Source organism: Trifolium pratense, linkage group LG6 (genome assembly GCF_020283565.1).
Source record: "Trifolium pratense cultivar HEN17-A07 linkage group LG6, ARS_RC_1.1, whole genome shotgun sequence".
NCBI lineage: Eukaryota > Viridiplantae > Streptophyta > Magnoliopsida > Fabales > Fabaceae > Trifolium > Trifolium pratense.
Window position 1 is genome coordinate 36520321 of NC_060064.1, and position 18212 is coordinate 36538532.

Below are 18212 nucleotides of genomic sequence, written 5' to 3' on the forward strand. Positions count from 1 at the left end.
GTTGTAAAGAGAAACCGCATGGCATTGTACAATGGAATGCACCAGTAAGACCAATGGTGTCCACTATGTTTCTAACTTATCTCATAACAATAGAATCAGCCGTTGCATCTATAGCCCGGAAGATGGGTCATCCATGAATATTATAGAACGATTAGCCACCAACTCAACTGCAACTGCCTACCTTTTGCGCTGCTCTGTCGACAGACCACTATTGCCTGGCAATCCTACAATTGCATTGCAACCCTTAGTGGGTTTAGCTCCACAAGTTCCATGACTTCCTCGATGAACATCTGCAACCATTAGTCAGATCCAAGCTACTTCATATTTTATAAAGCAACTTTCAGAGCACCTCTCACCCCAACACTCTCTCTCTCTCTCTCTCTCTCTCTCTCTCTCTCTCTCTCTCTCTCTCTCTCTCTCTCTCTCTCTCTCTCTCTCTCTCTCTCTCTCTCTCTTTCATTACCACCCCCAACATCAAAGCTCATCCCACTAATATCACTTCAATGTTGCATGCATGCAGGTTAGGAATTGAATTCTTTGAGTCTCAAGAAGCAAGATTAGAACCCATAACTTCCTTCTCTGCCACGCAATAATCTTCCTCTCCACCTTAACCCAAATCATTCATTCTTAGCCTCCAAACCCTTATTCACTAAATTGCTCATTCATTTCCAATCCTTCAACTTGTGGTGGTTGCATGTGAAATTAAAGCATTTATGAACCTTTGGGTATTTAATATAAACTGGGATTTAAAGTGGAAGTGAACAGAATTGAAGATGGAAGCAATTGGTTTGGTGAACGTTGGAAGAATTAGTGCATGAGAGGAGCTTATGAATTATTGTATGATAACATACGTTAGGGTTAATTAGTGTATGAGAGAAGCTTAATTCCAAAGCTTCTGATCTCCATTTTAATCATTTATTAGACACTGTGATATTTATGGCTAGGAATGAGAAAGATTGTGTTAAAAAATTTATGCAAAACTGATGAAAATCGCAAAACAGAGATGTGAATTGATATTTATGGATTCTGGAACATCTTGTCTGTTTCTCTCTAAGCGAGCTGACTCTCGCTAAGCGATAATACCAGTTCAGAGCTCTGTGGAATTGGAATTTGAAATTCTTTTATACTTTTCAATCCTAGACCTTCCTAGACCTTTTTCTGTGAATATTACAAGTGTAATGCTTAATTAAAATGTTAATTACATAATCAGGAAATCAAGGCAAGTTATTTAACCCGAGAGGGAATTTATGGGCAGGATAGGATAATTAAGTTAGGTTAAGGAAACTCATGGTTGTTAGGATCCGAGGAATCCAATCAAGTTACGATTGTGAGCTTCATGTTGTGCCGATGCGTAGAATCATCGACGACGGATATGTCAGGCATCTGAGACCGGTCACCTCAGAGTGTCCTTTGAAGGTTAAAACGAACAAGATAATTAATTTGTGATACACCTTTATATTACTATATTTATGAAATTATGTATAGAGACCGACAATCAGGATCAAGGAACTTTTAGTTCATCGGTTGTCCCGGTGTAGACACCAATAGTAATTAGGTAGTAGGAATCCACCGAAACGAAGTGACTGTCTCATCCCCACTTATTTGATTTCAGATACACATGTTGATCAAGATATCATGGTCTGCAAGCATGGAGTTCAGATACTTGGATTATGTTAGTTGAGCTGACTTCGTGTTATGTTATATTTTGTATAAGATTTAGTTTTTTTATGTTTTCAGTTCTTAATTTAGTATTAATCTCTTGGATTTTGTAATCTCATCTATGTATTCAGACAATAAGTAATCAAAATTTAAAGATACCTCTCTAATCAATTTCATGATTTTTTATTTTTTTTTTAAAATTTTCATAACCACTATTATATAAATCATATCGTAAAGAAAAATTATTACACAATAACGTCATAAGCTATTAAGCTTCGGTAGCTTTTTTTTTTTTTCTCGTTGCAGAATTTTTTAATTTTAATTTTTATGTGATGATATTTTCGTCAAAAAAATTGATGGTGATATTTAAATTATTGATTTTAATTTTATTAGTAGATGTGAAAAATATTATAATAATGAAATATATTAAAATTATAATTATAAAGGCTAAATTGGTCTTTTACCATTTTTATTAATTTCTCTCTAGTAATATTTCTTTTGTACTTCTATTCATCCAAACAATACAAAATTTCTACTCAACTTCTTTCCTATTTCTCTTCTCTTCTATTTCTCTCTTCACTATTTCTCTCTTTTCGATTTCTTTCGCATCCGAACAAGCGTAAAGGTGAATAAATAGAGTGACCGGAGTTCGAACATGACTCTGAATAATATATCCGACTGATGTCTCAATCAAGTAAGAGATGAATTCTTTCTAAAGTTTGGTGACTAAGGTTGTGTTTGGGAGATAGAGATAAGTTAGCTTATCTACCTATATACATAAGAAATTCCCAGTTTGCCCCTTTTTAATTTTTTGCCACATCATTCAATTAAGGTTATTTTGTGTCTTTATTCAAAAAAAAGTTAGTAAAATATTAAAATGCTAAAAAATTTATCAACAAGATCCGAACCCCTGACCTTTTCATTACACTTCTTATTACATTTACTACTAAGCTATATCAATTAATTTGATATATTCTTGTAACCAACATATAGTCAATATGAGTTAAATGTCTAATTATAACCACAAAACCCCACTCTATTTGTTACTTCTCCCACCTTTTTTTTTTAATCTAAAAACTACGACGAATTTTTTTTCTTTTTATCTACAAATCCAATTTTTTATATGTAACCCAAATTCAAATTACCTCGCTTTATACAAATTCAATTTTTTTATTAAATAAAAATCAATTATTAATTGAACATCAATATATCCTATACATATTTATTATAACTGGGCATCGACCATCTGTCACGTTTTTTTAATATAGGTAGATTACACTTTTTTTTCTTTTTTATCTACAAATCCAATTTTTTGTATGTAACCCAAATTCAAATTACCGCACTTTATTTTTATTTATTTTTTAATCTAAATTACCTCACTTTATTTGTTACTTCTCCCACATTTTTTTTTCTTTTTATCTACAAATCCATTTTTTTAATTACCTAAAAATATAAAATATTAATGCTATATTTGTCTACACATATGTTTTTAATCTTACTTAAAACAATAATAGTCATCCTTTTATTTTATGTTTTCATTTTTTTTTATTTTCTGAAAATTTTTATATGAAAAGTTTTCATCAATAAGCAAGCAATACTAATTACCTAAAAAAAATAAAATATTAATGCTATATTTGTCCGTTTATTTTATATTTGTCTACACATATTTCTTTGAATTTTTTTAATATCAACTTGATTTATAAACTTCAAGCCAATATTCAATTAAGTTAATTTTTAATTCAACTAAATATATTTAAGAACAAAACTTAGAAACAGTTCCATAGAAACTTTTTTTTTTGGTACAACCATAGAAGCAGTTTTTACTGTGACCGATTAAAACATAACACATGGATTAATTTATTCTATATTACTAATTTCAATTTTAATAAAATTTGCGTTGTCAATTCGAATTACGTCGAGTGGAAGTAAAAAATTTGTTAGAATGTTAATAATAGGTTGAAATATGGAAGTAAAAAATTGAAATGGGAAATTGGGCTCCTATTTTTTTGCATTTTCTAATTGCAACGTTTTGTACATTGAGAATGATAAATCATTATAGTTGTATATAATCAACTCATGAGAGTTATATGTTATGGATTTGTCTAGCAACAAAATTTATGGTATCTTACCATGAATCAGTCTTAATTGCCTTTTATGGTACATCTTTTTCATGTTCTTCACCTTCCTTTACTATACCTACTTTGGCATGATGACAACAGCCATGACCCCAAACCTAACTAGCTAGGGCTTCTTTAATCTCTTCTCTGGATTCTTAATCCCACAAACAGTATGTTTTAGCTTCCTTCTGCACAAATTTCTACTGTACAAATAATTAATTGATTTTTTGTTTCTTTTCAATAATTTTCTGAAATGGGCTTGCAGAGGATCACTATATGTCTCCATGTCTTCCCTAGGAACTCATTATTCACTAAGCCATGCATTTTGTGCATATCCACCCTATTTTTATATCATCTGAAACCAAAAAGCAAAAAAGGGGGGAAGGTATTGTTATTCTAAACTCTAACAATAATATATATATAGGAGAAACATTAACTTTAACTACTTCAACCTATGAACTGTAGTACCTCTCGAGAGGGCCAGACCACCCATGGCAATGAATAAGCACAACATAAATGACGCAAGAAATCGGAATAGTCCGGTACCCATTTGATTGATAAGTATGAGAAGAAGGAATTGCTAGAACCTACTTGGCAAAGATACCGTTAAATACATAGTTTATACATAAAGTGAAATACTATAATGTTCAAATTCTTAGAACCTACTTGGCAAAGTTTGAATTTATATATAATTGAACTGCGCTTCATGAGTAAAAGTTCTCTTTATAAGCAAGCTTTGAACAATTCCCACTTTCCAGTTCCATACTTGTTTGTAGCAAGTTTATTATCAAGGTTTCTCCCGACATGAAATGACTGAAATATGGAAAGATAAGTTTGAGTTGTTTGTTCATCTTAAATCTTCTCTTATGTCTGTTGTGAAGACAGAGGAAGAAATAAGGAAAGGAAAGTGAAAATGTAAATTTTGGAGTAACGTTTCTTTTCGATACACAAAACCTCTTTATAATGGTGGATAGAAAATTTGAAAATGTCAATTAATTATAAGGCTTTAATAAAATGGTATTGCACTTGCTATTTTATCAGGTTCTTAAGGATTCAAACGCCTCTAACAGTGTTCTAGCATCACGAGGTAAGTGTTTCATGGTTTTCTGATGTTGTTATGCATGTATTGCTCAGAGGACTTAGGAGTGTGTAAAGCTTTTGGAACCGTACTGCACTTTAGCTTGGAATCTTGGAGTGAGGATTTTCAATAAGCATCTATTATAATTGAGAATGCATGATTTTACTTCCGGGTGCGAAGACTTCTTACCGCAGAAAAAACAGTCTCGTAATATAAGTGAATCAGGAGATGCATCTTCTTCATCATAGTCATAGAAGTTCCAGATAGATTATGAAGGATTTACAAAGATATGCAAACAATTGAGTGAGGATGTGTGGAGTAAGGTCTGGAAATTGCATGTACCGGAGCGAGTTCGAAGTTTCGTTTGGTTAATGAAGCATGACAGAGTATTGACTCGGTATCGGAAGAGTAAAATGCATTTAATCTCTCCGTATTGTTTATATTGTTAAAATGGTATAGAGACAGAACTTCATGTATTAAGGGACTGTCTGAAATGCATGGGAGTGTGGCTTTGCAGCGTGGATCAGCAGTCGCGCCATCTGTTTTTTCAATTCTGATCTGCAGCAGTGGATTAATTTGAATATTAATGGAGCTATTGGTGGTATTGGTATAGAGAATTGGTCGAATTTTCGGGCTATTGCTTGTCACTCGATTTGGAAGTGGTATAACAAGGAAGCACATGATGGAAGCTTTAACTGGCCATATAACCCTCATGTTGTGATAAAGAATTATGCTAGAGATTATGATATAGCAAAGAGGGGTGATAGTATAGTGCACGTCCGCAACCGTGTGCACCAAAACATAGGTTGGAAACCGCCGGAGCTTGATTAGGTTGTTGTTAATACAGATGGCGCAAGGACTAGTGCAGGGAGTTGTGGTTGTGGTGGAGTTGTTCGTGACAGCAGTGGTGAATGGGTGGGAGGTTATGCGAGAGGCTTAGGAGATTGTAGTATTATAATTACTGAGCTATGGGGGGTATTGGAAGGTCTGCATCTTGCTTGGAGGTTGGAGTTCCGTCATGTGGAGCTGAGGAGTGATTCCTTGAGTGTGGTCAAGAGGTTGAGTAGTGAGGAGTGTGTCATTACCGAAGGTTGGAGTGTGTTCAAGCACATTAGAAGATTAATGCAATCGGAATGGAGGTCTTAGTTTGCCTACTTACCGTGAAGCGAACCGATGTGCTAATGCTCTTGCGCATATCGGGTGTGAGTTAGGTTCTTCTGTGATTTTTTATGAGTCATGTCCGACTCAAATTACACATATTTTTCTTGATGATCAAGCTAGGATTACTATTCCTAATTTCCTTTCGGACCTAGGACCTCCATTATATCAAAAAAAAAAAAAAAAATTGGTGACTTAGGTTGTGTTTTGGAAGATAGATAAGCTAACTTATAGCTTATAAATTTATTTGACTAAAAAAGACTTGTTGGTAACAGTTCTTTAAAAAGAGCTTATAGTTTATTTTGCTAGTTTATAGTTTATTTTTTAAACACTATTTCAAGTAGTTTATAAACTTATAACTTACCGTTTTTTCTTTCACTTTTATCCTTATTATTTTTAAAATCATTTTATGGTGATGGTGTATATAAATTAAATTCATATAAAAAAAATTCCGTAAAATCATTTTACGGTGACGGTGTATATAAATTAAATTCATATAAAAAAAATTCTAACTAGTTCAAAATATAATAATCCCAATAATATACAGTATTTTATTTCACTAAAAAATATAGACTGAATTAAAATTAGGAAAAGTTGGAGGACAAAATTGTAATTAAACGTGATAATTTCCACCATCGTGCAGCCATAACGACGGCGAAAACCGCCGCCGCACCCTCTCTAACCACCATCCTGGCGGTTAAACTCCAATGAGGCTCATCATCAGTCTTGTTTTCCCACAACTGAAGTTCCACATTGTCTGCGGGGAAACAAAATGCCCTAATTAATATATCAGCTTATCTTCAACTTCAAGGTACCAAATACATTCAACTTATCTTTCTTGTCACAATTGTTTCGTTTCTTAATTTTATTCTTTATGTTTATTTAGGTTTTTTTTTAAATGTATTGAAATATTATAATTTGTTAGAATGTTAATAATAGGTTGAAATATGGAAGTAAAAAATTGAAATGGGAAATTAGGCTCGTATTTTTTGGATTTTCTAATTGCTATGTTTTGTGCATTGAGAATGATAAATCATTATAATTGTATATAATCAACTAATGAGAGTTATTTGTTATGGATTTGTCTAGCAACAAAATTTTGCCAGAAAAGTTAGGTTTTTCGTTTTTCTTTCCTTCATTTTTTGAAAAACATTTAATATATATTAGCTTGGCCAACACGAGTTGGCGAAATAAACAATGACTAGCATGGACCAAGCCAGTGCTAACTATTCCTTATATCTCCGGCAGTTTGGCTAATAGGGGACTAGAGTCCGTCTAACGTCTATTTAGCAGATGTTCACAGACAATGCTGCCTGTGGATCTTACTGCAAACATGTTGTCCTTTTAGAGATGATCCCATTGAAAATACTATTCTTGTTGTCTTGGAAGTCTTTAGATATTGATCCCTAACAACACCACAAAGATAAAGATATAGATAAAATACAACTGTAACTCTAAAGCATGATATTAATCTACATCTGATTTATTTTTTGAGTTGCAAATTGCGATTTTTCATTATTACACATAAAATACAATAATTGATTCTACACTAAATATATAACGACTCTCAGCGTCGTTGAAAATTTAATTTCTTGATGCATATGGCAAAGATCAATACAAAACCTATTGTAAATCCAACAACTATAACTGCAACAATTCCTAAAAAATCATACGTGAAACCAAAGTAATTCCGCAAAAAGTCTTGTATTGGAACAATTCTTCCATTAAAATCCAAACTATCCTTTACATCTCCAAATTGTGAAGTCACCAGGCCATTTAGAGTCCAAGCTGTTGGATTTATCCAATAAAACCATCTCCACCATATAGGGATCCTCTGCAAACCCATTTCAGAAAATTATTGAAAAGAAGCCAAAAATCAATTAATCATTTGTAAAGTAGAAACCTGTGCAGTTAACATCAAAGGAAGCTGCTTGTAAAAAAAATAAAAAATAAACATCAAAGGAAGCTAAAACTTACTGGTTGTGGGATTAAGAATCCAGAGAAGAGATTACACAACGAATTGAACGTACTATTGAATAAAGAAGCCATAGCTAGGTTTGGGGTCATGGCTGTTGTCATCATGCCAAAGTAGGTATAGTAAAGGAAGGTGAAGAACATGAAAAAGATGTACCATAAAAATTTAGTGATGCTCCACTCATAACCAAGCATTGAATAAACTATAATCCCATAAACCACCGCTTGAACAAGATTATAAGGGACTTCAATTAGAGCCTACATGAAGGAAAAGTTGAAGATTAGAAAATGTAGAGAAAACTTTATTTCCATACATGGAACTATGTATATAAAGATAAGTTCAGTTCTTGCCTGAGAAACAGCATATGCCAATGCTGAATACATTCCTGCAGCCCTTTCCCTATAAAAGACCACTCGCTCTATACCTACCAGTGGTTGCACAGAATTACAATTCTTGGCACCAATAATCAAAGTAGCAGTATACATAAAGCCCGTGACATTAAAGAAATCTTTTTGGTTTTCACTGCAATAAGAAATTCACATTTAGAATAACTAGAAGCAAAACTTTGAAAGCAATATACAACTCCTAGTAGTTTCAAGTTAGTTCTTATTACATTTTGGAGGAAACTTTCCAGTACATGCCCCCAAGCAACAAGGCAACAGCGATTGTGAAGATAAACCTTATTGAATTGTACAACGGATTGCGCCAGTAAGACCAATGTTGTTTCCATAAACAAGCCATACATTGGGTAAAAAAGGACCTCGAGTACTTCGAAGGAAAATAAAGGCTCTTTGAACCAGGATATGGAGTGCTCAATTCTTCAATAATAGCTTTGTTTCTCCTATAAAAAATGTCACATAAGTTTCTACTTAAATAACCTGTGCATGTATAACAATTCACAACAACAATTGTTTTGCGTTTTTTGCAGTTATTTGCTATCTACCATATTGTTTCAACTTCAATACTTCGCACAACAGAAAATACCTGTACAATTCTGAACTTCTGTACACCTCAGCAAAATTAATCTCCATTTCCATTTCTTTTGCTGAACTTGTAACTTCCAACATCCAAGTTGATGGGTTGTAGCCATCTTTAATCTTACTGACACCTTGAATTCCCTTTATGAAAAAAAGTGTGCACAAAGGTAAGTTTCATGCTACGATAGATTATAGATGTAAAACATGCACTTCAATTCAAAAAATATTCAGAATAATTCTACCTCAAAGTAGTTAATTAAATGTGAAGAATGACGTCCTAGTGGCCCCACATATATCTCTTGTCCTCCTCGTTTCATTAAGAAAAGCTTAATTTCATTGAAAATAAAGATCAAAATCTTTATAAAAGAAGAAAACAAACTAACAATAAATTGTTATGAATTTTAGCTCTTCTTGTTTACCTCGTCGAAAGATTCAAAGATATCAATGCTGGGCTGGTGAATGGTACACACAATTGTTCTTCCGGTGTCTACTATGTTCCTAACTGCTCTCATAACAATAGCTGCAGCTCTTGCATCTAGCCCAGAAGTTGGTTCATCCATGAATATGATAGAAGGATTAGCCACCAGCTCAACTGCAATAGTCAATCTTTTACGCTGTTCAGTTGAGAGACCGATAATACCAGGGAGACCAACATATGCATCCCTAAGTGGGGTCAGCTCAACTAGCTCCATGACTTCCTCCACGAACACCTGTAACCGTTGGTTAGCTCCAAACTATTCTTGCTTCCAAAATAATAAGTGCATATGAATTTGAATACAACAGCAAAAAATTTAAAAAATTACTTGCTCATCATCCATGTTGTGTGTCTAAATAGGCAACTCAAAAAAAATCTGGTGAATCAGGTTAATAACAATTGTATCATACTTAAAAACATATAATAACTTAACACGAAAGTAAGGAGAGTGTGCGCGCGCGCGCGTGGTGTTTCAAATAATGCATAAAAAATGCAAGCATTAATGAATGTAGCAAGAAGGTCACAGATGGCAGTAAACTAGCTGTACAAAAATTATACATGATATGTGTGCATGCACATTTGTAGGTAGAAAGATGGGTGTGACTGTCGACATATTATGTATATAGAAAATCATACACAACACGATATTCAAATGCCAACCTTCCTAGTTTCTGTATTGATTTCCTCCGGCAATCGGAGCCATGCTGAATAGAGCAAGGATTCATAGATAGTAATATGAGGAGAGTGTATATCATTTTGTTCACAGTATCCAGAAATTCTTGCAAAGGTTTCTTGGTTTTTAGGATAGCCAGAAATTGTGATGTTTCCAGTAATATATCCCCCAGTTTTCCTACCAGCAAGTACATCCATCAAAGTTGTTTTTCCGGCACCGGTGACACCCATTAGTGCAGTGAGAACACCTGGTCTAAAAGCTCCGCTAACACCATTCAAAAGAACCAACTTATCTTCAAGGACACCCTGACTCCTCATTTCCTTCAAGTTTAGAACAAGGATTTAATGAAACTCATTTAGAAATTAAGAACTGAGAGTGGAATATAAACCTTTTTCATTTGAATATATGTGTTACCTGAGGCATGTCTACAGAATATGAGACCTCATCAAAAGTTATACAATGTGGATCAAAAGGAAGAACCATTCCACTTTTACTTCGACCATTCTCTTCACTGCTTTGAGATTGCTCTGATTTCACAACCTGATGCTTTTCAATTGCTGCATAATTAGTTTTGCAATATTAATTCATATTTTAGGCTCAGCTTTGTTATAAAGATAATTTCTAATATGGACCACTTCATCAAGTGGTCCATGGTGGACCAGTCATGAATAACATTATAACGAATACGAATTTTACAAAATCCACCGTTGAATTGAAAGTTTATATCGTGTAGATCATCTATAGAAAAATTTAGAAAAATTGAAAATCATTTGATATGTTATTGAGACATATCAAGATTAACGGTTTATTAAATAACGTAAATCTTGATGGATCTCAATAATATATCAAATGATTTTCAAAAAAATTTAAAAAATTTATGGATGATCTATACGATATAAACATTCAATCCAACAGTGAATTTCGTAAAATTCATATTCGGTAGATCACTTGTCCACGGTGGACCACTTGTGAAGGTGGTCCACCGTAGCATTTGCCTTGTTATAAAATATTCTTATTAATGTAAAGAAACTTACAATTTAAGTATGTTAGAGCAAGAATGTAACCCAAGTTGAACAATAATGTATATCCAATCAATGCCCCGAAACATATCCAATACCAGTACGGCTCTGTAAAGAACCCACGGGATTTCAAAACTTCAACTCCTAGCGGGTCTGTTGAGTTAGGAAGAACCTTTCAAAAGAAAATATGTATCCAGTCATCAAACTATATTTATCAGATATAGAAAATGTAGATGTAGAACAGTGCAGAGCATACATGTCTCCATGTCTTCCCTAGGAACTCGTTATTCACTAAGCCATTTTGAGCATACATTATAGGCGATATCCAGAATCCCCATATCCACCCTGTTTTTATATCATCTGAAACCAAAAAGCAGACAAGGAGGGAAAGTATTGTTATTCTAAATTCTGACAATAAAATATATATATATATATATAGGAGAAACATTAACTTTAACTACTTCAACCTATGAACTGTAGTACCTCTCGAGAGGGCCAGACCACCCATGGCAATGAAGAAGCACAACATAAATGACGCAAGTGTTAGAGCTACTGTCATTTCTCTACCAACTGCTCCAAGAAATCGGAATAGTCCGGTACCCATTTGGTTGATAATTATGAGAAGAAGGAATTGTCTAAATAATCTATAATCATACACAAAAGATACCGTTAATTACACCTTAGCGATCAAATCAAACTGAGTTGAAGAGTAATTGACAAGTTTTTCTGAATTCATATTGAAAATTTTCTTTTTTACCTTCCAACTTCAGGATCGTAACCGATGACAAAATAGGTGAGGGCTATCCAAACAACTGCTTCAGCCAATGTTATGGGAATTTTAAGGATCCATGAAGGAATACCATATGCCCAAGAAGGGTAGAAGAGCATGTCCCTATGCTTGTAAAAGACTGGAAGCCTCGCAACAGTCATTGAAAGTTCAGCAAATCCATTAAATAAAAGCACCATATTTCCATAGAACAATGCACCGGCATATATGCCGCCGTCAATCACTGAATCATGGTGCATTTCAGTTCGGAGAAAAACGGTCATGGTAATGATAGCCATCGCAGCAAGCTTGAAGAAGGGGAAATGTATTAGTAATAGAATAGCATATACATAGTGAAATACTATAATGTTCAAATTGTTAGAACCTACTTGGTAAAGTTTGAATTTATATATAAATGAATTGCGCTTCATCAGTAAAAGTTCTCTTGATAAGCAAGCTTTGAACAATTCCCACTTTTCAGTTCCATACTTGTTAGTCGCCAAAGCAGCTGGGTGACTTTTAGACTTGTCAAATTGAGTAGCAAGTTCATTACCAAGGTTTCTCCCGGCATGAAATGACTGAAATGCCTCCGCAAACTCTCTAGGTGTTACAAATCTATAAGGCTTCCCTCTTTCTGCCCAATATTGCTCCTGATCTTTCATTGATGTCACCTATAGCATAATGGCCAAAATTAAATAGTTAACATTCACTCATATCCATATAGATTTGGAATGTAGAAAGCAATAAAGTTACACATACTTCTTGTAAAAAGTCTGCCACAGATTTTCTTTTTGGACACATGAAACCTAATGAAGCAAAAAATTCAAGCACGTGTTCACAAGGACCCAGGTACACAATGTGCCCCTCAGAGAGTAGAATAATGTCGTCAAAAAGATCGTAAGTCTCTGGTGGTGGCTGCAGGAGTGAGATAACAGCAGTTCCATTGAGATGGTAGACAGACTGCCTCACTGATTGCACAACTTGAAAAGTTGTTGAGCTATCCAAACCAGTAGATATTTCATCCATGAATAGAGCCTTAGCTGTTCCTACTAGCATCTCCCCTGTATTGATACATTCAAAATATTTTCTCACTGTTACTCTATATATCATGGTGAATGATGATGTATACCTCAATGTTGAAATGAAGTCTGGTTTACCTGTCGTAACCCGTTTCCTTTGTCCTCCAGAGACACCTCTTAACATTGCATTTCCCACCACAGTATCTGCACAGGTCTCTAGTCCCAAAATCTGAACATATAAAGCAAGTAAAACTATAAATTAATTATTAATAGTACTGTATAAATATCAAAGAAAGTTTTGAGTGTATGAATTTTTACCTTTAAATAATAATCTATTACAAGATTTGATTTCTGGCCCGCAGTTGCAATAGCCTAAGCATATTATCAAATCACAAGCTCATGCACTGTGTTATTATCCATTCTATTTGAAAATTGGAAAAGTAAAAGATGTTGCGTAAACGTTACCTTCATAAAGACATCAATATCTGGATCAGGGATAATGTTTCTCTCTTTTTCTCTTCTTGATACTTCTTCTAGCATATCTGCATTTTACCAATGATATTTTTTAATCAACATGTCATGTTTTCAATTGTCATATGTTTTAGAATTGCATCGAGATGAAAAAATTAGCAAAAGATTCAACGTCGTGTACTAACCATATCTAAGCCCAACACCTTGGAATCTTGCTGAGAATTCCAAAGTTTCTCTAACTGTCAATTCGCCAATGTGAAGATCGTTTTGACTGACATAAGCAGCAGTTCTTTGAGGTACAAATTCATTCATCTCATGACCATTATAAGTCACCTTCCCAGAGAACTGATAATGAAATTAAAGATTGTTAGTGCACAAACATAAATAACATATTTTCATTTGTCTTAACTTACCTTTAGCTTGGGATCAAGTTTTCCAGCTAAGGCCAAAAGGAGTGTCGTTTTTCCAGAACTTGGAGGGCCTAACAGCAATGTCATCCTGGAGATGTATAGATTAGCAAATGTAAGTATATTATACTTGATACATATCATATATACTTGGAATACATGTTCATTGTTACCTGCCAGGTTTTATTATTCCACTAACATTCTTGAGAATGTTCACTTTTTGTCTTCTTCTTCTTAGTATATAGTTAAATGGAGCCTTTGAAATCCAAAAAATGAAAAGATAAGGGAATTAGTATATCAGAGTTTCTACATCAATGGTATTGGCAATCTGTAAACTGTTATTACTCACCTCTACCATATCAAGCGCGTAATTAGTGAGGGTAGGCAAAGCTCTTTTTCCTATGTGAACTTCTGCTTCGATCTTCATGTGCTCAAATCGAACTTCGATCGTAGGCATCTCCATTCCAACTCTGGGAATGCCAGACGAAAGCGAAAACTTTAGTGCATCTTTATGTTGCAGGAGAAAACGACAATAATAACAATAAAATGTAAATACAGTTTTAGTCTTCTGCCTCATTTGCGACTTTTTGGTCACTCGGTTTTTAAAATGTCTTCCCGCCTATACACTTGAGTTTGATTTTTGATGATGTGAGAAAAAAATACAGATTACATTCTACAAAATGTTGTCAAAATCGTATTCTAACTAGAATCAAAAGTTGTAAATGAGACAAATTATAGGGATCAAAATTATACTTAAACCTAACTATTAATAGTATACATATGAGTAGAAATGTCACCTGTTCAAGCGACCCCTTAATTTCAATAATAATTTTTCATTGTCGATATCAGCAATTCTCACTAATCTTTCTAGCAAATATTTCCTTTCTTGCATCCCAAGTTTGTGTATATCAATTTCACTAACCACTCCTTCAGAGGTAATCAACAAACCTCTCCTCAAACGTCTAACAGTTGGAAGCCTTTGAATTGCAGCCCATTTCAAAGCCTCTTCATCATCATTGTCCTCCCTATTAACAGAGTTAGGGAAGATATTATCCGCCTCACTGCTGATGCTTAGTGATGATGAACTGTTAAACCTGATACTTCTCTTACTGCTTCCTCTGAATCTTCCCTCAACATCAGTACCACTCTCCATTTCCAATTCTGACAAACAATTACAATTTTCTTTCTAACTGAATGCTCAAAAACACAAGTTTGTTTGTATGATATACACATAAGATGCAAATATAAATAGGATCTGTTCAACACTTCTAGAGGATATAGATTAGCATGCATGTATGATTCATATATAGTATCATATTTATTAAACCCAAATTAATTTTATTCTTGACCATTTAGCATGTCTACATACATATGCATTACAAGATACTTTGTCTTCAGATCAAAGCAAATTAGTCAAAAAAAAGTCAAAGATTTCATACCATATTGTCTCAAGACTTAAATCATATTTTTTATCAAGAAAATAAATAAAAATCATAATTTTCTTCATTCTTCAAAGAAATATTTCAATTCTTACCATAAAAAAAAGAAATATTTCAATTAATGATCTTGTTTAAAATTACATATGCGGTGAACTTTTGTTGCTCTCGAATAAATATTATTCTTCCCTTAAGAAAAGTAATGACTATCACAAATATATTATTACTTTCTAAACCAAAAAAATAAAATATATTATTATTTTAAACAAAACCTCAACACATAATTAATTTTACAGTTTTTTTTTTTGTCTTTTGTAATGCATACTTCTTAAGAAAATGATTTTGTATAATAATTTCTAATGTAAAATTATTTGTTAGAACTATAATATCGTCATGCTATCATTTATAACCAACAGTCTTACACTTGCAACTGTTTTAAATCAACACTACATCAGTAAGCAATACATCTGCAAAATGTTAGAAAAAATCATTTAAAAGGGTTCTTACCATCCGTGTTCAACGGTAATTTTAGCGTCGTTGGAAATTTAGTATCTTTATCAATATGGCAAAGACTAATCCATAAGTTTCAGTTTCTGGTTTGATCTTACATTTTAGTGCCAAAGTTCTGGTACATGCTGCCAAGCAACACAGCGACAACAGTTGTAAAGAGAAACCGCATGGCATTGTACAGTGGAATGCGCCAGTAAGACCAATGGTGTCCACTATGTTTTTAACTTATCTCATAACAATAGAATCAGCCGTTGCATCTAGCCCGGAATATGGCTCATCCATGAATATTATAGAACGATTAACCACTAACTCAACTGCAACTGCCTAACTTTTGCGCTGCTATGTCGACAGACCACTAATGCCTGTTAATCCGACAATTGCATTGCATCCCTTAGTGGGTTTAGCTCCACAAGTTCCATGACTTCCTCGATGAACATCTGCAACCATTAGTCAGATCCAAGCTTTTTAACATGAACAAAACATCCAAAGCTTTTATATGAATTCACAAACATGGTTGAAAACACAATATTGTTCTATATTTTTTAGTCCCTATACTTTGAAGAAGCAACAAAAGAAGAGAAATGGAGACTTGAATTGAATGTAGAGATTTAAAAGAATAACACATGGGAGCCAATAAATGATATGAAGTAAAATACAAAATGCTTATTCATGTGCATGGCTCTACCTCTACGGAAGATAATTCATTAATGATTTTCCCGAATCGACTTGATGACTTGTCCCATAAGGCATGTTGTTCACAGGAGGAACTTGTCCCCGTGGACCAGCAACACCTCTTGATAGGGCATCATAACCAGATGCTGCTCTTGATGGATCATAAGCATGTCCTCTCTGCACTTCATAACTCGAACCTCTCTATGGATCATAGCCAGTTCTTTGAGCATCAAACATTTGTCCTCTCATTGCATCGTAAGCAGATCCTCTAAATGCATTGTAACTAGTAAATGTCTGTGGATCGTAAGTAGAGCCGCTCTGTGTGCCATAAGGTGGCCCTGCAGAAGGAATGTAACCAGTTCCAGCAGAAGCTGGAGCAGGTTGAGCTCCAGTAGGAGCCGTTGTAGTCGCGTTGCCACAACCACTACTGCCAGCAGGGAGAAAACTGCATCCCTGTCAACAAAAAACAAATTGTACAATGGAGCATTAATATTCAAAATCTACATGGAAGGTAAATGCATATAGCCGTCCTAAATGGCAATGCTTCAGCTCTGGCGGCACACTAAAATCTCTGGAGAGTGCTGTATTTAAGATCTACCAAATTAATTATAACAAGACTATCAATTTTTTATTTTTATTAACCCTCTCAGGAAAATGGGCCCTAGTAACTCAAAGTTCATCGGCGAGGTAATTAAAGTCTGGTCAAGAGTTGTTCTCATCAGAAATCAAATTCGGGTTCTCCCGAACAATTCGTTCGGGGGGACTCATTAACCACTTGAGCCCAATAACTTGCTTTTTAACTAGGGTTTGTCTAACATGTGCAATATTGCACATGTTAAAGCAACCAAAAGTAGTAATTTTTATTTTCAAAAAAAAAATGTAGTAATTTTTTATTGAAAAACAACATTTATTTATTAAAAAATTATACATTTAATATAAAATGCACAAGTTCCAATACAAACTTACTATTTTAACATGTAAATTTGCACAACTTTATTCTGAATTAGGTCTAAAAATAAATTTTCTTTTGTCTCTCTTATTTCATCTTTTGAATAAAGTTGCTATATCCCCATGAAAATTTTGAGTGCGGTTTCAAAGTTGAACTTTATTTTACTTTTTACAATTGGAACCAAAAGGATCACAATTGAATAATTATTATTAATTAGTTATGATTCATGAATATTAACTTATGAATAGCAGCTAATGGTGATCCTTTTGGTTCCAATTGTAAAAAGTAAAATAAAGTTCAACTTTGAAGCTGCACTCATAACTTATGAACCCATCACCATTTAACAACTTCAACATGAATATTAACTGCTACCTATACATAGCAGTGACTATTCTTTGTATCAAGCAATGATTAATCTACATCAAAATATTTGTTCCACAAAGTTGATTAAACCACAAGAGTTGAAAAATTTATCAATCCACGGTCAAAAATTAAACCCAAGTGAAATATACTTGACTCAAATTATAAAGTGAATGAAAAGTCGTTAATCATACATTGAAACCAAACAAGTATTGGTTATTCTACAGATTTTTTCTAAAAAATAAATAAGATTCCAAGAAATTTGAATCGTTAGCTGAACATGTTTTTTTTAAAAAAAAAAAAAAACTACTTGGGAATTGGATTCACATGACTTTATTCCCAGAATAAAACATACTAGTACTACTTTAAGATTCATACAAAGCAAAAAAAAAAAAAAAAAAAAAACTTAGGAGAGAATTAAGTCATACATTCTTTCAACTTGACCTACATGTTGAATGTGCATCAGTACAGCAAATCAATTTACAAAACGG

General features: G+C 33.7%; 1 protein-coding gene across 1 annotated transcript; it reads right to left on the bottom strand.

Moving 5' to 3' along the window:
- Positions 1-8596: 8596 nt before the first annotated feature.
- On the bottom strand, positions 8597-16835 carry LOC123889314 (pleiotropic drug resistance protein 1-like). Its single transcript, XM_045938596.1, has 21 exons — positions 16426-16835; positions 15738-16177; positions 14592-14955; positions 14144-14264; positions 13968-14050; positions 13801-13885; positions 13573-13732; positions 13382-13458; positions 13235-13288; positions 13055-13145; positions 12657-12958; positions 11889-12568; positions 11615-11775; positions 11388-11491; positions 11147-11303; positions 10527-10669; positions 10100-10432; positions 9384-9674; positions 9207-9290; positions 8972-9105; positions 8597-8828 (listed from the first exon to the last, which is right to left on the bottom strand). The coding sequence occupies exons 3-21, from the start codon at positions 14945-14947 to the stop codon at positions 8597-8599; spliced, it is 3648 nt and encodes a 1215-aa protein (XP_045794552.1). The 5' UTR covers positions 14948-14955; positions 15738-16177; positions 16426-16835.
- Positions 16836-18212: the final 1377 nt, after the last annotated feature.

Coding starts and splice junctions, on each gene's coding strand:
- LOC123889314 (XM_045938596.1), bottom strand. CDS start 14,947: ATGGAGAGTGGTACTGATGTTGAGGGAAGATTCAGAGGAAGCAGTAAG. Junction 14,051..14,143: donor ACGCGCTTGATATGGTAGAG/GTGAGTAATAAC, acceptor TGGATTTCAAAG/GCTCCATTTAACTATATACT. Junction 13,886..13,967: donor GGAATAATAAAACCTGGCAG/GTAACAATGAAC, acceptor ATACATCTCCAG/GATGACATTGCTGTTAGGCC.